Below are 21,744 nucleotides of genomic sequence, written 5' to 3' on the forward strand. Positions count from 1 at the left end.
AGGCATTCGTAGAAAGCGATAAGCTCCCAAAGGCATCCCGAAAGACGTAAGATGTCTTGAGTCTTTATGCAGCATGACTTGGTGGTAGGCCGAAGATAAATCTAGCACACTGAAAACCTTGGCCCCTCTTAACATACTAAGCGACTCAGAAATGTTGGGTAACGGTTGACGGTCAACCCAAATCCACTCATTCAGCCCTCTTAAGTCCACACACATCCTAACACTTGCTCCTCCATCCTTAGGAGCAAGAACAATGGGTGCAAGCCATTCTGAGGCTTCAATCTCTTCAATAATTCTCAATTCAAGCAACCTCTGCAGCTCAGCTCTTAGTGGCTCAACCATCATGTTCGGCACCCTTCTTACTTTGTGCACACATGGTACTGCTCTTTCTTTTAAAACAATGCGATGTTCAAACCCCTTAAGACAACCTAAAGCATCTGAAAAGACCTCCGGGAATTTGTCATAACATTCATCACTTACACTCAAAGAGTTCACCAACATGACTTGATCCCTGGGATCTTTTGCACAAGGGTTAAGCATTATACCCAGATCTCGCTGATGCCTCCATCCAAGCAAATTGTCCCCTCTTACAGCCATATAAACTTTCCCTACGGTATGCCTATCTTTAAATCTGATACTAGCTTGGACATAGCCGAGGACATCAATTTTGGCACCACCATAACTAACAGGGTTGATATCTGGTGCCAACAAGGTCATATTTTCAAGACCCACACGCTCATCCTATTGCTTATTACCAATCATGGTAAAAGGCGAACCAGAATCCGCTAGTACAGTAAAATCATACCCATCCACCATGATCTTACATTCCGGCATAATCACCCTGTCAGCATCTACCCCCCGCCATCAGCCTTCACATTCAAGAGAATGGTGCGTACAACTTCAGCATTTTTCTGCAAGTTGCGGTTCTTATCAAACCCCTTACACACCCTAGCGTACCCCATCCCACCCTCGTCGCCAGTGTAATGAAGAATCCGTTCTCACAGGAAGCTTAGTGTCAAAGGTTTATTTGACAGAACAGCCAGTTACACAGCACAGCACCAACGTTACTCCGTTGCTCTCTCTCCCACTGGAATGAGTGATCATCATCAAATACATCACTCCATTCCATTACATGGAGAGCATTCCAATGTTCCAAACACAGATCACAACAAATTGCAAACGATAATACATTCAATCCCCTTGCCCGCTACCCAGCCACCCAACTAAGCCAGGCTGTAGGATAACGACCAGCCCGCCAAACTGAGTACAACTACACACCTCTCTGCACAGAAGACATCTATGCTGTAATATAGTCCGCCCACAAAGGTGAGCCATTGCCACGGTGTGACGCAATCAAGAACCCCCCCATCCCTCTCCCCATCAACCTCCCCCACCAGAACCCCCCTCCCCAACCACCCTCCCAAGCATGTCGCCAGTAGCTTAGACAGTCAAGCGGGCAACTAAGATTCCCGTACCACCTGTCGGAGTCCCCTCCCACGGGGCACAGCAGAGAATGCATCAAGAGCACAGGAGGGAGCAGTTTAGGGTCTCAAGGGTCCCGGGTCACATCCCCTCCCCAGGATCCCCCTCGTCGTCTACAGCTGGTTGTTTGAACAATTCCAGGAGTGCCACCCATGCTACCCCTTCCCATACTGATAATCCAATTTATGACAAGACATTTCATGTTTAGAAAATTAAAGTACGAATTTACCTTCTCTAAATCTGTGCCCTCTTTGCGCAAATTCTGCAATTGGTAGGCTCCAAATGCTCCACCTTCATCTTGGCAACAAAGGTCAAGAATTATGCTCCCTTGGTCTTCAAAAGCATTGATTTGATGGAAAGTAACAAACGGCTTGCTGTAATACTTCACAGGGTATAGCTACGTGTGTAAAAAAAATTATATTTTTGTTTTCCAAAAAACACAAATGTTATGACAAAAATGTATATTCAAAAATTTAACAAGATAAGATAATGGCATCCTAATATTCTTGTTTCTCTGAAAGTCACTCTATAGACTATGTAGCCCAATTCAATACGGCCTTAGATTTAAATGGTAAACTGTGTAAGACAGAAGAGTTATTCCATGGACCAAATCATCGAAACATAAAACATAACACTCACATAGGTAACAAATGTTACCAGGCCAAGGAGCCATCCAACTTATTATGGGAAATTTGACAACTTCCAGTTACTGCATTGTGGCTCCTCATCTGAGCTGCAAAGATGACTAATGTTGTAATGATTAGAAAACACAAAATTCATAAGATATTTTTGTCTCAAAGACATTTTACCATGCAAAATAAAAGTACAATATGTTTTCAACAAAATCACGTACGTGGGTTAGGGCCTCTGGAATTCTAACTTTGTATACACAGTTCTTCTTGAATTTGAGAGTCAATTCCTGGGCTTAAATAAGTGGGTGGAATAACAATACGTCTTTGGTCCAACAACATTCTACATGCCGAGCTGAGTTTCTTCTATTTGGAGATGGAATACTGCCAGAAAGATGAACCTAACATCCATTTATTGATCGACTCGTGCCTTGGTCTTCCTAGAATCCGCTACATCTGTGTCTTCCTCACCTATGAGCTGCTCTGTGGAATTTTGAATAATGCACAGCTGAGGTGTGTTCTTTGGCTTGGTTTCAGCAGTATCACTTTTCAGACCACCTGCCTCTGGGCATCTTTGGTTTCTTACTTTTACTCCTTTAGGGTTAGTGCTGAATACCAGGTGCTAGGGTTTCACTGAGCCCTGATAATTCAGTGTACGCAAATAGGAATCCTTACACCATTAAGGTACATCAGAGGTGAGAGCATTCTCCTGAAAAAGTGCTTTACTTTTTTGGCACAAATATTGTGTTCGAAAGGATACTAACCTATCTACGTGCCTGTGCGGGCACTGAGGCCCTTGACGGTTGCTTGGCGGCCCTCTCTTCCACCCCTAACTATTTTCTCTACTGAGGAGGGAAGTTAACCCGAAACCCGAGCCATGTCTCGGGCGATATTTTAAAACCCGGGACATGTATCGGCTCTAGAGATTATCCGTTTAACAAGTACTTACTTGCACCCACTGGGGTGAACCACTCAAGAACTTCATGTACCAGCTTCCCATGGGGCAACCCGGAGGAGGAGCTAGCGGTGTGCGCTCCATTGCGGTTGTTTATATAAATGGCTCCCTTGAGCTTTGAGCTGACGAGCTCCTGGACGACGCACCTGCGTGCCTGTGCGGGCACTGAGGCCCTTGACGGTTGCTTGGCGGCCCTCTCTTCCACCCCTAACTATTTTCTCTACTGAGGAGGGAAGTTAACCCGAAACCCGAGCCATGTCTCGGGCGATATTTTAAAACCCGGGACATGTATCGGCTCTAGAGATTATCCGTTTAACAAGTACTTACTTGCACCCACTGGGGTGAACCACTCAAGAACTTCATGTACCAGCTTCCCATGGGGCAACCCGGAGGAGGAGCTAGCGGTGTGCGCTCCATTGCGGTTGTTTATATAAATGGCTCCCTTGAGCTTTGAGCTGACGAGCTCCTGGACGACGCACCTGCGTGCCTGTGCGGGCACTGAGGACCTTGACGGTTGCTTGGCGGCCCTCTCTTCCACCCCTAACTATTTTCTCTACTGAGGAGGGAAGTTAACCCGAAACCCGAGCCATGTCTCGGGCGATATTTTAAAACCCGGGACATGTATCGGCTCTAGAGATTATCCGTTTAACAAGTACTTACTTGCACCCACTGGGGTGAACCACTCAAGAACTTCATGTACCAGCTTCCCATGGGGCAACCCGGAGGAGGAGCTAGCGGTGTGCGCTCCATTGCGGTTGTTTATATAAATGGCTCCCTTGAGCTTTGAGCTGACGAGCTCCTGGACGACGCACCTGCGTGCCTGTGCGGGCACTGAGGCCCTTGACGGTTGCTTGGCGGCCCTCTCTTCCACCCCTAACTATTTTCTCTACTGAGGAGGGAAGTTAACCCGAAACCCGAGCCATGTCTCGGGCGATATTTTAAAACCCGGGACATGTATCGGCTCTAGAGATTATCCGTTTAACAAGTACTTACTTGCACCCACTGGGGTGAACCACTCAAGAACTTCATGTACCAGCTTCCCATGGGGCAACCCGGAGGAGGAGCTAGCGGTGTGCGCTCCATTGCGGTTGTTTATATAAATGGCTCCCTTGAGCTTTGAGCTGACGAGCTCCTGGACGACGCACCTGCGTGCCTGTGCGGGCACTGAGGACCTTGACGGTTGCTTGGCGGCCCTCTCTTCCACCCCTAACTATTTTCTCTACTGAGGAGGGAAGTTATCCCGAAACCCGAGCCATGTCTCGGGCGATATTTTAAAACCCGGGACATGTATCGGGTCTAGAGATTATCCGTTTAACAAGTACTTACTTGCACCCACTGGGGTGAACCACTCAAGAACTTCATGTACCAGCTTCCCATGGGGCAACCCGGAGGAGGAGCTAGCGGTGTGCGCTCCATTGCGGTTGTTTATATAAATGGCTCCCTTGAGCTTTGAGCTGACGAGCTCCTGGACGACGCACTTGCGTGCCTGTGCGGGCACTGAGGCCCTTGACGGTTGCTTGGCGGCCCTCTCTTCCACCCCTAACTATTTTCTCTACTGAGGAGGGAAGTTATCCCGAAACCCGAGCCATGTCTCGGGCGATATTTTAAAACCCGGGACATGTATCGGGTCTAGAGATTATCCGTTTAACAAGTACTTACTTGCACCCACTGGGGTGAACCACTCAAGAACTTCATGTACCAGCTTCCCATGGGGCAACCCGGAGGAGGAGCTAGCGGTGTGCGCTCCATTGCGGTTGTTTATATAAATGGCTCCCTTGAGCTTTGAGCTGACGAGCTCCTGGACAACGCACCTGCGTGCCTGTGCGGGCACTGAGGCCCTTGACGGTTGCTTGGCGGCCCTCTCTTCCACCCCTAACTATTTTCTCTACCGAGGAGGGAAGTTATCCCGAAACCCGAGCCATGTCTCGGGCGATATTTTAAAACCCGGGACATGTATCGGGTCTAGAGATTATCCGTTTAACAAGTACTTACTTGCACCCACTGGGGTGAACCACTCAAGAACTTCATGTACCAGCTTCCCATGGGGCAACCCGGAGGAGGAGCTAGCGGTGTGCGCTCCATTGCGGTTGTTTAACTAAATTTAAACCTGCCAATAGTTGTTCCCACATATCACAACCTGAAAACGTAGCTGTCCTGAGCTGAAAAGGGTTCCAACCCGAGAAACCATGAACTTGCAATCCAGTCCATTGACAAACCATGAATTAAATCTGGCCATGTAATATACCATTTTTTAGGAGAAAATAGCAACATAGGAGGCAGGAATTATAGAGGAAAACAGACATGACTAAGGGGGTCAATCAGAGTTTGGTGGAGCAATTTACAGGTGAAAGAACTACACAAGTTGTACCATCCTTCACCTGGGTTCCTGAATGGCAATGGGCCGTGAGGCATAGTGACAGTCTCCAGTTAACTATTTAAGACAGGGCAAATTTCACTCTAATATACTTGCCCTTGACCGCTATGCAAGGCATGAAAATCAATCAATGGTCCAGTGCACAAGGACATAAATCAAGCACACCAGGTCCATTTATTTTTTGGTTTTCAAAAAAGAATCCTGCATTGGGAGCTTTTTTTTAAAAAACAAACAGAAACTAGGTGCTACGCCAAAACAACATTACACCCACACAACATTTCCCTCAGCCTACAGGCAATGCGCAGCTCTACTGTAGGCTCAGCGACACCTACAATGTTAAACATATTTATCTTCTGGGATGTTTTAGTGCTACTGGGGGCTATTGTACTGTACTCCTGTTCTGCATTTAATTCTGGCCTTTAATAATTTGTTTAATAGTCAGTTAATGCACATTTAATTTATTTAGCATTTTCTATTTGTACTGTCCTGTTGCGGTATCCCTTCAAGGGTACATTGTTGGTCAGTAAGCAATTTACAAATAATAAAATGAACACAACTAATCTTGAAGCTGATGTTTCATCACTCATCCATCACAGATTGTTAAAAAGAACATTCCAAAACATTTCCTTTGGCAGGTCTTAACTAGAACACAGATCTGAAAATAAGACAAATTTCTCATTTAAAGATCACATTATGCTTTATCAACGCATTCCAATACATCACACTATTTAAATTCTTATATCAAGATTTTGCCTATGGGAGCCACAGATAATTTGAGAAGATTAAATCTTATATTTTTTCTTAATCAATTTAAATGAAGATCTAACAAATGTTATGTTATCAAGAGAGGGCACAGCATGCTTTGCCGGTCACCAAAGAGGTGTAGAATGAATGGAAAGAGTTTGATAGCTTTTTTATCTATGCAAATCTAAATATTTGTCCTCCTTCATTTTATTCCCAATTGTTTGATCTATTTTTCACTGTTACAGACTGCTTGACACAATCTTTAAAGGAGTTTGAAATAAAGGAGGTCTGTGTGAATAATTGTTATTTCCCTTTTTTTAAAAATAAAATCGAAGTTTTTTTTAATCCTGTCAAGGTATACAATTTAAAAAGACAGATATTACATAACATTCCTTTAAAAGAATTACCCATAGAAGCAATAGTGTAGGATGCTGCGTCAATCATACCTCTCCAGTATGTTTATTTACAATGTGGAAAACTGTATTTTCTTCTGGTGTCCACTTGATGGCCCCAGAAAACCCCTTTCCTCTGAGTTGTGCAGTAATGAGTCTCATCAAATCAATCTTCACTGGTTGCTCAATGAACACAACATAGTTCTCTGTCATTCCTGAAAGAGATAAAGGGAGAAAAAATAGCCAATGTTATGTATTTTTTAAATAATTACTCTTTTTGATTTCCACAGAGCCTTTGTGTACACCTCACTGAGCAATATAGTTCTCTGTCAATACTATTTTTTCTGTTGTGATATTACCTTGTATGTGATATTCAGTATATCCTGTTTAATCACCAAAAATCCCACTTCCCTGTATGCTGACTCACATGCTTTGTCTCTGGGCATTTTCTTACTCACATGTATCATCTGGTTTAATCTGAATACATCTATCCATTTCTCTCAAGTCAAAGTGTTTTACTTGAGGAGACAAATGCCTCCTCCAAACTGATCTCATGCTACCTGCAAGCAAGCATCACTTTACAGAAAATGCACACTTTTTGCGGTTGAGCTGCACTGAAATACCACCACTTACCTTCTGGTCCTCATTTTCATCTCCACCCTGAAAGCACAGGACCTGGAGATGCATATATTTCATGGATCCTCATTCCACCTAATGACATGGCAATAACCTTCACCAAGTAGTATTAGTAATACTAACAGTTAGAAGCTTGAAAATGATAAGCCAGTGTCCTATTTTCAGAAATGTTAAAAGGTGACCACATCTCGCTAAACAGGAGGCAAATCTGACAAACTACTGGTAAGGCTACACGTTAGGGTTACCATAAAACTAGGTATCGCCTTAACATACTTGTGAAAAAGCTCAAACAGAACAACAAAACAAACAAATGGTTTGCTCAAACTGTGCTACCAAAAATATAATCCTTATAACCTGTAGCAGCAATGGTATGAATCCAACTCTCTAAATTATAAATGTGCATCCCAAGAATAAATCAGCAAACCTCAAAAACTACAGGAAAAAGGAGAAGAGAAATAACTGAGAGCATATACAAACACTAAAAAAAAAAAAAAAATTATTACTAACTCTATAGTTAATTTGTAATTCAAGAGAAAGACATTCTTGTCTCAAACCAGACCCCTTAGCAATTACATACAAAAACAATTTATACAGACAAACAATGTATAAAGACTTCAGATAAGTTCACAAAGGGTGAAACTACATTACGTAGGCAAGGAAAACAGGTACAAACCTTTAATTACTTTTGGGAGAAAGCCCAATCAATTGTAAATCACACTTCATCAGCCCCTCTATGGTGCTATATCTCAACGTTGTTGTTCCCTTTATTCGTTTCTATAGACCCTCAGGAATAGGTGAGAGTTACAAATTATTAAACCAAGGAAATGGTAAAAAACTAAAACATATTATTTTCACAAAATATGTGTGTTCTCTGGTAGTCTTTTCACAATCTCCTATTGCTAATTACATTTAAAATATCTCAGTTTCAATATTGTATTTACTTTATATTTCAGGTACAGGTAAACTGCATTACTACATGTCAGTATTATCCTAGGTGCTCCTATATGCAAGTTGTGACCTTTCAAGTAGACAATATGGATCAATAGTTCTCAACAGTAATCTAATAAAATTCTTTCATCTTTTACAAACTCTGACAATTTATGTCTCCAAACTAAATATTATACATAACTCAAGACTTACAGCTAATCAACTTAACTTTTGAAATTAATATCTGCCAATATTCAACATTAACTAAATTCATTCTTATGTTGTTCAAACGTTCAAATTATACAAAGCATTATACCTCATTCAATGTCTGTTCAAACCCCCTATAATTGCCATGAAAAATGCACATCATGACAAAATTGTGCGTAATCATTTAATAACTGCAGCGTGTATAATGGGCCAATAGATGGTCTATAAGGGAAAAGCCCTTGTTATTGATATGGAGTATACTCAAATAAAGAAGCTAACATTTAAGGCAATAATTAAAAATGTCTGCATTATGTGACAAAGAAACATACTTTATAGAAACAAGCAGACATATATCCCTTCAGGATTAGTCATTCTAGGTCTGTTTATGCAGCAAGAATTCAGCCATTTATGTCTTACACAAGACGTACCTGTTATTACACTAGCGAATCCACACATCCTTAAACAAAAGTCTGCTCTGTTTTCTATCAATAGCAAGAATTCCAAGAAGCAATCAATGGATATTCAGTCTGAAACAAATGCAGCTTGTATTTCATATGAAACAGATGTAGCGAAACGGGGGACTATGTATCTCATCACAATCAATCATTGGACAACAATTTAAAGAGATGAATATTCAGACATTCAGGTCGCACTCAAGAAGTACCTGCTACTCCACTCAAAAATCCGAACATCTTTAAACAAACAGGACAATCCACAAATATCAATAAATATTCAATCTAAAACAAAGAAAGGGCAATCGTAATTCATATAGTTTACCAGTTCACAACATCCTTAAATCTAATGAAGCCACATAGGACCTAATATTTAAAACCTACAAAATACCTGCTTGCAATTAATATCCATAAAGGACAAGTCTATTGCTTTTAACCTCTGTCATCTGATCTCTGGGAGATTCCGGCATGTGTTGGCTCCAAATCTATAAACAATCAAAAAAGGACGACATAGAAAATTCAAAGAAAACCACAAAGGACCTCAATATGATGTCGACCGGAAAGCCATCTGACAGCTCATCGGAGGCTTTTTCGCCCGGCATCAGAGGTTTCCGTCCGACCGGCATATTACGGTACTGGCAGTTGGAGGGGAGCCCGCGGGGGAATTGCACTCTGCTTCCACCAGGCTCACGGAGCCCATCAGGGCGGCGGTCGGAAAAGTAATCCCCAAATAATAGTGGAGCCAGTCTTGGCTCCACAGTCGGGATTGCAATGTTGCTTTCCGCCTGCCTTCTTATGGCAGTCCAACCCCCATAAAAAGGCAGGCGGAAAGTGACTTTGGGGGTCCCTAGTAGGGCCCCCTCCCCCCTTTGGGCCTAGCGGGGCACCTGTGGTGTCCCTACAAACATCCATGCACCGTGCCACAGGCACCACATGGCACAAGGTGCATGGATGTTTGAAAACATAAATTTTTCTATTGCAACTTGTGCTGCGGCCCTTTTCCCGCCACCGCACAAGCTGCAATGGAAAATTGATGTTTCCGATCGCCCATCGGGCGGTTGCATCCTAATTCGGCAGGTGGAACTGCAGGACAAATAGTCGGGCGGATTCCATCCTGCTATGGTGTCGGGCAGACACTCGTCCGACCAACATCGTAACAGGCCCCAAAGTGCCTACCAAACAAAATCAGGAAGCGCCATCACTAAATCGCCAGATATCATTATTCTTATTTCTAAACATCTGCATACAATACAATTGCTGGCCTGTCCCACGCCGTGACAAATACCAAATCAAGGTAAAAGAGAGTACCCATGCACAAACAAGGATTTTAAAGGCCTGAGGGGCAAATTACACACAGCAGAGTGCAGTCCCACGAGAACGCTTGACTTCACATATCGTTACCTCGAAATCTAAAGCCTATCCAAACTAGCAGTGAAACAAATTCCCATACCTCTAACCCAAAACATTTCAGCCATAAACATTGCTGAAAAGCTGCAAAACAAATAATACAACTGTAACAACGATGACTTACACAAAAAGTGTTTACTCAAAAATGCAACTGGAAATTGAGTCTCTCAACTTACAGCATTCTGCATGGTTCCAAAGCTGGAATCACCTTAAATAACACAGACCAACAGCTGCCCTATTTAGAAAGATGAAAACAGCAACCTCAAGAAAAACGTTCTAATGTTGGTACATAAAATTTGTAAGGCTATACCATAAATAGACATTCAAGCACTGAATGAATCCATGTAAACATCAGAATCAAAATAAGCACCCCTACCCTCATCTACTCAATTATAACAGAATGTTGTATCTTTAAGTGCTCCATAAAAAAATAAAGTGTGGGAAACAGTTCCAGTTGTCAACTGAAAAAAGAAAGGTTGACTATTTCGGATGTATGACGATACATCGCGGACGATCCCATCGCGTGCGTTAACCACGCTGCCATTGCATCGCGCAATCCAACACATCAGCATGTTAAACTTCGTGCGCCGTTGCAACGCGAATGCCTATAGGCAAGTATGAAACATCGCCAACGGTAACATCGGACGTCGTACCATCGGACGTCATAACATCGCGTCATTGGTGACACTTAATTCATCTTACGAATCAATAGCCAATATGAGGGCGCCCGAATAAAGCACCGAGCTGCCTGCTGGTTATTAAGCAGCGCGGGCCCTCGCTGTGCATACCTATGCACCTGTTAGTGCGGTTTGGCACAAAATTTATAACTGCCAGCCAGCTCTGCGGCGCTAAGCACTTCGGCGGGGAGTGAAAGGAAGCGCGCTTCCCAAGCCCCGGGACTCTCGGCTTTGTAAAACAGGCCGAAGCGTGGGAGGAAGGCCAGCAAGAAAGAATCCCCGACTCCGCACATTCCTGCCTTTTCAGAGCCCGCGGGCCCGGTTGATTTAAAGTGCCGCGGAGCGCGCCCACCACTAGTTGCTTGCTTCTGTGGCTCGCCCGGGAAACGCGTGTGAAATGTGGATGGTTTGGGGGTATGGCTTCCCGACAGGATGATACTGCAGCACAGGGCTGGGGCTCCCGACCACGAGGGACGGATGCAATCTTCTGGGCTCCCTGCTAGCGCTCGGTTCGTTGTTATTCTTTCCGGGATCGGCCTGACTGGTTGCATTTGTTAGGGCCCGATTATGTGGCTAAAAGGAGTTTCGGCTTCTGCCGGGCGTTGCTGCTGATCCACAAGAGACCTCTGGGAGCTAGTAGTTGCGGCGTTTGGGCGGTTGTAGTTCGGAGCCCTCACAGAGGCCTAGGGAACGAACTTTCCGCCTGAGTGTTTCGGATGTTAGTTTGCGAACATTTTGAAACGACTACGAGAAATCATTGCTAAAAACAATACACAAACATACAAGATAAGTTTTAGGAAAATATCGGAGCATCCACAGAGTTATCGCACTGAAACTTTAGCAACTGACATCGAATACTGTTGTGATATGTAAACACTAACGTGTGACTAGACTACTACACGCTAGCAAGTCCTGTTTCAGGAAATTTCGCTGAATTTGTAATAAACGGAGCAGGCCCCTCGGCCTCAATGTGCATTAACCCCTGTGGTACCGTGCTGCTAGGGTCAATCTGTTGTGTGAACGCAAGTGCGTGAAGTCTGCGGCAGTGTGAAACCAGGAGTCGTCATCGGTGACAGTACATGTAAAATAAACTCACCGTGAAAGTAACTGCGTTTGTTGAGATTTGGGAAAACGTGTCTTATGAATTATTAATAAACAACAAAGTGTGTAAAAGTTTCTAACCCGAAGACACGCTGTTCGTAATGTAAAAACGAACGAACACTACAGGGGGAGCGTTTTCTCACGACTGCAACAGCCTTGTATGAAAAACATCCATGTGACAAGCGCCTCGGTGGGAAATGTGAGTTGAGGGGCCGTCGAGGCGCACTAGGCTCTCCTTCTGTTATACTGCGTGCGTTTATAGGGACATATGTAAACTTGTTAGGGTGATCCTGTGCGCGATGTGTCACACAGATGAGGGAAAGCTAGGAGTTTGGAAAACTTGCAGTTCTTGCACTAATCCCAGGACTGCAATCCTCCGCGCCCCCCCCCCCCTCACCTCAGTGCTTCATTCATGAAACTGTTGACTAAGTACTTTTTGAAAAGTTTAAACAGTGACGGCAAATGGCAAAAAAATGGGTCGCACTGAGAGACACTATCTATCGAGGCGACCTTTGGCTCGCAGGGCTATAACTCAGGGCTTAATGGACAATGGAGGGAGAGCCTTCCGGGGCCACAACCCTGCGTTTCCCGTTGCACTTGCGTGTTTTTTTTGGGGGGGGGGTCGTAAAAGCCTCCCCCTACTTTTGCCGATGTGCATGCGATCTACAAACATGCGGTGAGCACGAGTTTAAGCGTTTCCCGTTGCACTTGCTTGCGTTGTAAACGTTAGCGAAGTAAATGTGCAAGCGATCTAAAAACATGCGGTGTCAAGCCTCCTGCGATGTAAAAGCCGCGTTGCGATGGCAGCGCGTGAAAACAGAGTCGTTGTAATGGGTGTTTCCCACTATTTCTAACATAAGAGGCGAGGGCTTGCATCTGCAACAATCCTTAATGACAATTATTGGGTGGCACAATCCAGAACATATCCTAGACGTTATGTTCTTTTTCCAAAAACTCATCAACCAAAGGAGCTAACATAACCTTAGAAATGATCCTAGAATGATATTGGAGGATATGGGTTTTCACAAGTTGCCCAGTTTTTCCAACAAAGCGGAGGCCACAGGGGGATTGTATGCATATATTACATTTTTGTCTGACAAGTAGAAAAACCTTTTAATTCTCATACAAACTATTGATGTTGCCAGTTGATGGTGCACGCCACACAATGTGCGCATTTAAAGTGACCACACTTTTTTCATCCCCAGATTTCCAGCTACATCTAGTGGTCTAGGCAGTTTAACAAACACTTTCACTAATTTATCCCTCAGATTGGGAGGTGTCAAAGGTAAAGAGTGAAGGGGAAAGCTTGAAATTTCCACGTGAAAAGGTGTCAATTTTATTTAACAACGTGTTGTACATCTTTGCTTCGGTTACCAAATGTTGACACACATACAATTTCTGGTTGACTATTCCTATCTTTCATAGTAAGAAGACACTCCCTGTTATACCATTCATGTTTGATAGTCCTATGGACCATGCTTTGGGGGGTAGCCATGTCAGATTAATCGACCAGAGAGTTTCTCAGCTTCTCTGAAATAATCAGTTTCCTTTGAACAGTTCCTTCTAATATGAAGAAACTATCCAAAGAGGAGGTTATCCCGGAAGGTCCTAGGATGTGCACTCGTGTAGTGTAGGAGTGTATTCCTATCAGTTCTCTTCTTATAGAGGCTGCTGTATAGTGTGTGAGATTCTACTCTGATTTTTAGAACTAAAAAGTGAATCTCATCTTGGAAACAAGTCATGCTAAATTGAAGATCATTGCATAATGCGTTCAACCATTCATAAAATGATGTTAATGACTCATGGCTTCCTCCAAACCATCAGGATGTCATATATATATCGCAACCACTTTAGGATTTTTCGAGCATATGGACTGTTACTGTTATAAATATGAGCCTCTTCAAAATATGCCCCATAGATGATTGATGTATCGGGGGCACAAGTAGCCCCCATTGCAGTCACCTTAATCTGCTGCTAGAAAGTATTTTCTACCAGAAATAATTGACTGTAAGTGATATTTCTGCGCATTTTACAACAAATGATGTGGGGACATAATGTTTGTGTGACCTATTTTCCAAAAGAGTACCAATAGTCTCAAGAGCTTACAACTGCAGAATATTTCTGTAGAAACTCACGATATCCAAAGCTACCAAAAAATCTGTATCCGTATTGAAATCAAGACCTTCAATGGTTTGAAGGGCCATCATGCTGTCTCTTACATATAATTTTGTTGATTGTGAAAGAGATTTTAAGAAAACATCTACTTATCTTGATAATGGTTGAAGAATCAATCAGTCGCCCGCTACAGTCCCTGAATCTTGATTAATTGTATAGCTTTACAGATTTTATTTACCACCATTAGACTTTTTCCTTTTCTTCTTTTTTATATTTAACTAATAAGGTGGAGGGTTACTGTTTTCATCTTTCCAAATGGGTCAGTCATTGGCCTGTTTCTTTATGGCGTTTCAATCTTTTGACATTAGAACCATGCAAAATGTTGTAAATTGATAGACGTGATTTTCAGTTGTATTTCTGAGGAAACACTTTTTGTGTAAGCAATCATTGTTACGGTTGCCTTATTTGTTTCACAGCGTTTCAGCAATACTTAAGGCTGAATACTTTTGGGTTACTGGTTTAGGAATTTGTTCCAATGCTTGTTTGGCTAGGCGCTAGACTTTGAGTTTACGCCATATGAAGTCAAGCGTAATCATGGGATTACACTTACCAGTGTGTAATCTGCCACTCAAGCTCCTCTTTTCCTTCATTTAGCACTGCACGGGACGCACTAGTGGTTGAATTGTATGCACTCAATTTGAAGTAAGGATTATGATATTTGGCGATTTAATGACAGCTCTTCTTGTTTGTAGATTCTGTTAGGTAGAAACATTATGGTTGACCGGAGCTGCCGGAAACCCACCTGCCCCCAGCGTCTTATGACCCATACGGGTGAGTAGTACGCTCTACAAATCCCTGATTGATTGATTAATTGAATGATTGATTGATGGTTTTCTTAGAATTGAGTGTATCTTTCTTTTTTGATTGCAAGAGAATAAAAGCCAACATTTGTGGGAATCTCCTCGAGATCAGTAGACTAGGTTCAAAAACAATCGATTAGTCGTTTCCGGAAATTAATTTCAAGCATGTATTTTTTAGGTTTTAAATATTAGTTCCTTATAGCTTCATTAGATTTAGGATGTTTGGAGCTGCTTAACTCTATATATTACAAACGACCTTCCTTTGTTTTTATACTGAATACTTATTGATCGTTCTGTGCATTGCCCCTGACCTCTAGGAATGGGGCACACGGTTTGTTTAAAAATGGCTGGATTTTCGAGTGGAATAACACATACGCCTTCTGTACGATTTGAGTAGCTGATTATGTGTCTGTTTAAACTTTTTCCAATGATTGATCTTGATGGGACATATGGTCTCCCATTTCTACACATCCTTTTATATGGTTTGCAAACGACCTTTCTTTCTGACTGAATATCCATTGAAGGCTGATTTCAATGCTTGCAATTGCTAGAAAATGGGGTAGACTGGATAAGGATGTGCGGAATCACTATTGGAATAACTGGTTTGATTGGTGTACTACCACAATGACTGAACTCTGGGCTCACTTAACTGCAGTATAATTGGCAATCCTGAAGGGATATGTATTCTTGTTTCTATTAACTGTTTTTCTTTATCACACAATGCAGAAATTATAGGGGTGTTTGAAATGAAATTTATTGAGGTATGATGCTTTATATATTTTGATCGTTTAAATAACATGAAATAATTAATTTTGTTAATGTTGAATATGAGCTGAACGTCTATTAGTCTTGAGATATGTATACTATTTTGTTTGTAGATATAAAATGCCCGAGTTTGAAAGAATGAAACGGAATTTTATGAAATTACTGCGAAGAACAAATTATTCTTGTTCTTGTTGTTTAAAGAACACAATTTGCATATAGGAGATCTTAGGGTAATACTGATATAATAATGCAGTTTACCATTAAGTGAAATATATAGTAAATAAAATATTGGAACAGAGAATTGTCTTTGTAATTACTAATAGGAGATTGTGAAAAGACTACTTCAGAGCACGAATACTTAGTAAAAATAATTGAAAAATTGCATTTTGTTTTCAATAGTAGCCTTGTTTTGAATAATTTGTAACTGTCACTTGGTCTTGATGATCCCAATAAACTAATTGACGGGGAACGAAATCTACCACCATAGGGGCTGATCCAGTGTGATGAACAACTGTTTGGGCCTTCTCCCAAAAGCAGTTGGAGGATTGTGCTTGTTTTTTCTTGTCTACTCAATGCTGTTTCTTCCCTTTTTAGGTCTTGCCTGAGATAGTGCATGTACTGTCGCTTGCAGAAATCCTTTGTTATCTCATCTAAAAAAAAAAAAAATACTTAAAAAGTACATTAAGCTCACTTATTACTTACCATTTGTTGGCTTAATGGTCAACCTTATTTATTTATTTATTTATTTATTTATTTATGTTAAACTCTTTTTATTGAAAAATAGGCATGTAGACAATTAGGACACAGCATTCTTCAGGTAATCAGTAACACACATCACAATAAGATATCAAAAGCTCATTGTCACAGTACAATATGAATGTAATCAGGAGTTCCATACTATCAAACTTCAGCAACAGTATACTCTCGGCTCCCTGGTGGTTCACATATATCAACCGGAAATGTGTTCTAAGGCCCCCATATGTGCGACCACTTCTTCGGGCATCCCCTGGAGACATAAATGGGTAAGTCTGTCACCATACACCAGTCCATATCCCTGGCCCAATCAGCAATTCGAGGTGGGTTCGGAGCCCTCCACAGTAGTGCGATATTCCGCTTGGCCACCATGAAACCCAAAGTAACCCAAATTCTCTCCTTAGCATTGAGGTCAGTGGGGTCCCATACGATCAACAAAATCAATTTGATGTTGCATGTATCTGCTGTCCCAATACCTCCTCCATCATGAGCGCATTCCCAGAGTGTATGGATAAAGGTGCCCTCTTTCCCACAATGTTGTGTACAGCCACTATCTTGGGAATAGCCCATATGGACCAATATGGGTCCTGACAAGTACGCTCTATGGAGGATTTTTAGTTGGACCAATCGGAGTCTGGAGGAGATGGCAAACTCACGGGGAGAAGCCACTGCAGCCCGCCACTCCTCATCCTCTAAACCAGCTACATCGTGGTCCCAATTACCTCTCATGCGGATCAGAGGATCGGTCATGTTATTAATAAGCTTCTTATATATGAGAGATACAGCTTTTTCGGGCAAGTCGCCATCTAGGATCCTGCCCTCCAGAGGAGAGGAATCAGGGAGGACAGTACCTTTTGGGAGAACTGCGAGCAAGGCGTGCCTAATTTGGAGATACCGGAACTGTTCAGATTTGGCCATTTCGTAGTCTTGCTGTAATCGGGAAAAGGATATGACATCGCCCGATTTCCAAAGGTCCTTAATTCTGGAAATACCAAATATGTCCCATTTATCGAAACCCAAGGATCGCGACTGTCGATCCAGCTGGTCACAATGCCGGAGCGGCGTAGCTTGAGTGATCTTGCCCTGCCAACCGAGGCTTCTGGTAGCGTCCTTCCACACTTGCACGGCATGTTTGCTCGGGCCAGACAGGACAGGTTTCAGAGATTTCGTGCACAACGCACCCTCAAAACTACCCCCCGGGAGGTGCCAACGGTCAATCTGGAAAGCCGGGTCATCTTGCCGTCTATAACTGCATTGGTTAATGGCAGCGAGCTGTGAGGCCCAATAATATCTCTTCATGTCTGGGAGCCCAATGCCCCCATCAATCTACCCCAGTGTAAGTTTATGTGTAGCGATGCGGGGTGGTTTGCCCTCCCATAGCAGATCTCGCACGGTACTCTCAAGTTCCCGGAAGTACGCCGCCGCAAACAGAAGAGGTGTATTCTGTAGCGCATACAAAAGTCGAGGGAGGGACATCATCTTAAATAGGGCCGCACGTCCCAGGAGAGTTAAGGGGAGCGATTTCCAGTGCTGGACATCAGATTTGAGACGTGCTAGTGGTGGCCGAAGGTTAGTGTCATAGAATCGAGATAGGTCTTTGGATACCCAGATTCTCAGATACTTAAAGCCTTCCACGGCCTCAGTCAGCTGGCAACCCCGGGGAAGCCGAGGCAACGCCCACTAAGAACGTAGAGCACCGATTTGGACCAGTTGATCACATAGCCTGCGCACCTGCCAAAAATCTGGAATATGTCCATTACCACATTAAGAGACGCTGCCGGGGAGGCCAAATAAAGCAAGATGTCATCCGCATACAGTGAAATGCGGTCCTCCCATCCTTACGTCCATTTAAGGCCCTTAATGGCGGGGTCCTGACGGATCCATGCCACCAGAGGTTCCAAGGCTAAGGCGAAAAGGAGCGTTGCAGGGGGCAGCCTTGCCTGGTGCCCCTACCAAGAGAAAAGACAGGGGATTTCCAGTTATTGACGACCACCTGTGCCAATGGTTGACAATATAGGAGGCGCACCCATTTAATAAATTCCGGGCCAAATCCTAGTTTGTGAAGCACAGCAAACATGTATGGCCATTCAATATTGTCGAAAGCAGAAGCCGCGTCTAGGGATACCACCACGGCATCCTCTCTGATCGTATCCGTCCTGCAAAGTACTCCGTGTAGTCGACGAAGGTTAAGAGAAGTGTTTCTTGCCGGCATAAACCCGGACTGGTCTGGGTGTATAATAAGGTGGGTGAGAACTTGTAACAGACGAGTGGCAAGGACTTTCGCAAGGATCTTGGCTTCGCAATTAAGCAACGAGATTGGCCTATATGAAGAACACAGGTTAGTTGGCTTACCCGCTTTGTGGATGACAATGATGTTAGCCAGTCTATTATCCTAGGGAAGGATCCCTATCTCTTTACTTTCTTGATACATGTCTGTGAGAAAAGAGGCGGTCATGTTCGCTGTTAACTTAAATAATTCTATGGGGATCCCATTAGGGCCCGACGCTTCCCTCCCACGCAACTCATGGATGGCTTTCTCTACTTTAGTTACTGTGATGTCTCGATCCAGGTCGGAGCTCTCCTCCACGGTAAGAGCCGGCATCCGAATATCACGTAGGAGAGATGAAGCCTTCTCCTCTGAGTAGGTAGTGCGGGAGGTATACAGGAAGTGGTAGTATCTACCGAATGCATCCTCGATGTCTTGCAGAGCGGTAATATGGGAATGTGGGTCAGTAGCAATTTCAACCACGCGCCGTGCCCCATCTCTGCAATCTAGCCACGCCAGCAACTTGCCTGCTTTATCGCCAACGTCATAGATCCTACTAAGTGTGGCCCTATATTGTGCCTTAGCCGAGTCTGTGGCTAGGTCCGATAACCCTTTGGTCTTAATGCAGAGCCTTTGACGCACTTCCTCCGAGTCCTGCAATCGGACTGCACGTTCCAGATCTAGGATCTCGCACTCTAAACGTACCATATCAGCAATCCTCTCTTTGCGCTGTCCAGCAATTTGTCCCAACACAACCCCCCAAATAACAGTCTTATAGGCTTCCCAGAGTGAAACGGAGGAGCTGACCGATCCCAAGTTTTCTTGAAAATATAGGTCAGATTCACTTGGAACCTTCTCCCTGACGAAGAGGGTCATGATATACCATGAGTTAATTGGCGCCACACGGCTGATCGTGGGTTCCCCTACTTCCAACCGGCACTGAAAAGAAGAGTGATCCGAAATCTCCCTGGCCTAGTGTTGTATATCTTTGACAGTGTGGAGATGGTGTGTGAGTGTGAGCACATAGTCTATACGTGACATGCTACGATGGGGACCCGAAAGATGTGTGTATTGAAACTGCCTGGGGTGCAGACACCTCCAAACATCCACAAGGCCCATAGCACCCAGAAAACTATGGATTAATTTGCGAGAGAGCGGCAGGTCCTTCTGGGGCCAGCGGTCCAGGGAGTCAGAGACGATGGAGTTAAAATTGCCCCCGGTCAATAATCTCCCATCCGGCAGGCCCAGGAGAAGATCGCCGAGATCAATAAAGGCCTGTGTATGTAGGCCTGGAGGAATGTACACTGAGACCAAATTAAGGGTGGATACCTCCCAAATCCCAGACAGAGCCACAAATTTACCCAGTGGGTCCATACAGACCACGTTAACAGTCAAGGGGAAGGGCTTACTGACTAGGATGCCTACCCCCCGGGACCCAGAACCAAAAGCGGAGTCAGCCGCCAACTGGAATCCCCACCGTGACAGGGCCTTACAACCATTACCCAACAAGTGGGTCTCCTGTAGGAGAACGACATCTGGCGAGGGTCTTTTCAGGAATTGGAGAACCACCCTTCTCTTGATTTTGTCCCCCATTTACGTTCCAGGAGAGCAAATTGAGTTTCTGTCTATATGTAGTGCCCATCACTTGGTTTTAAAGATGTGTGGTGATCCAGAGAGAAGCATGTCAGGGGGCAGATGATGAGACACTCTGGTACATCCCCTAGCACTGCGATCAATGAGAACATCACGAACACCGAACCTGCTGTAACACGCATCTGAGACCAATCAAATATGTCATGCCTAAAAAAGAACAATGCCATAACACAAACACAATCCCCCCACCCACCCCACAGACCCGAAAAACATTCCCCCGACCCCCCTCCCTGCTCGGCGGTGACAAAACCTCCCGCCCCCAAACTAGCAGAGCGCCTATCGCCCACCCTCCCAAAGACTTACGGGTTCGTGAAGTCTAACCGAGCGCCCGTACCTGAATGGATATGCTAAGAGCAACAGCAAGGACTTAATATTCACCTAATACCGCACACATAAGTGGCAGGGGAACAAGCAAGTTACAAAAGAACCAATTCGACAAAGTTATCTATAAAAGTCTGACTCAAGACGAAAAAAGTCTGATGCATTTGAAGGGGTCGACACTATGCTCACAGCCCTCCGTCTATGAGGAATCCCTCTACACCCCGAAAGGGAAAACATACAGACCAGTTATCCGATGCCACCCGCCGCTTCATTCAAGTCTTGTGAGGGTGTGCCGCTAGCAGAGACCCGGGCGTCTCCATCCATCCTCACGCCCCGGGTATGGATGTTGCGGCGGCATGCCGTACGCCAACAGTCCAGCCAGTCCCAGGCATCCTCGGGGGTGGTAAAGAACCAAGATTTCCCCTCCGATTCCACCCTCAGTTTGGCCAGAAACATCATAGCATATTTCAATTCCCTGTCATAAAGCGCTTTTTTCACTTCTAGGAAACTGCGTTGTTGTCGCTGTACCTTGAGGGTGAAGTCCGGGAAGAAGGTGATGAGACTGCTCTGATATTCCCCCGGGCGGGGGCTTAGCGGGCACAGTGCAGGATAACATCCCTGTCACGGAAATTGAAGATCCTGGCATGAAGTGGTCGCGGGGGAGCTCCAGGTCTTGGTCGGCCTCCCGGCACCCGGTGCACTCGTTCCACTGAAAGGAAATTGGAGAGCCCCTTTGGTTTGAGGTAAGTGGTGATCAGATCTTCCACGAATAGGTCCGCCGATGGCCCTTCCGCTCGTTCCGGTACCCCAATTATTCGAACGTTATTGCGTCTGGAGCGCCCCTCGTAGTCATCCAACTGCGCTTCTAGTTTCGCGGCGTGTGTCTTCCATCTTCCTCTGTAGTGCGGACGTGTCCTCAACCAGAGAGGTCACCTTGATTTCGATGTCTTTCAATCGCGAATTCATCGAACGCCTATCTTCTCGAATAAGGGATACTTCTGTGGATACCGTGTCAATGCGCAAATCCA

The 21,744-nt window shown here is 44.2% G+C and overlaps 1 protein-coding gene across 1 annotated transcript in view; it reads right to left on the reverse strand.

The window, feature by feature from the left end:
* The window catches only part of LOC146856880 (carotenoid-cleaving dioxygenase, mitochondrial-like), a 165,022-nt gene that overhangs the window by 54,493 nt on the left and 88,785 nt on the right, over window positions 1–21,744 (reverse strand). Inside the window, exons 7-8 of the mRNA XM_085647337.1 lie at window positions 6,631–6,791; window positions 1,712–1,879 (exon numbers count right to left, since the gene is read on the reverse strand). Of these exons, the coding sequence (XP_085503463.1) occupies window positions 1,712–1,879; window positions 6,631–6,791 (329 nt within the window). The remainder of the gene's footprint in view (window positions 1–1,711; window positions 1,880–6,630; window positions 6,792–21,744) is intronic.

The sequence above is a fragment of the Triturus cristatus genome, chromosome 3_2 (assembly GCF_964204655.1).
Source record: "Triturus cristatus chromosome 3_2, aTriCri1.1, whole genome shotgun sequence".
Taxonomy (NCBI): domain Eukaryota; kingdom Metazoa; phylum Chordata; class Amphibia; order Caudata; family Salamandridae; genus Triturus; species Triturus cristatus.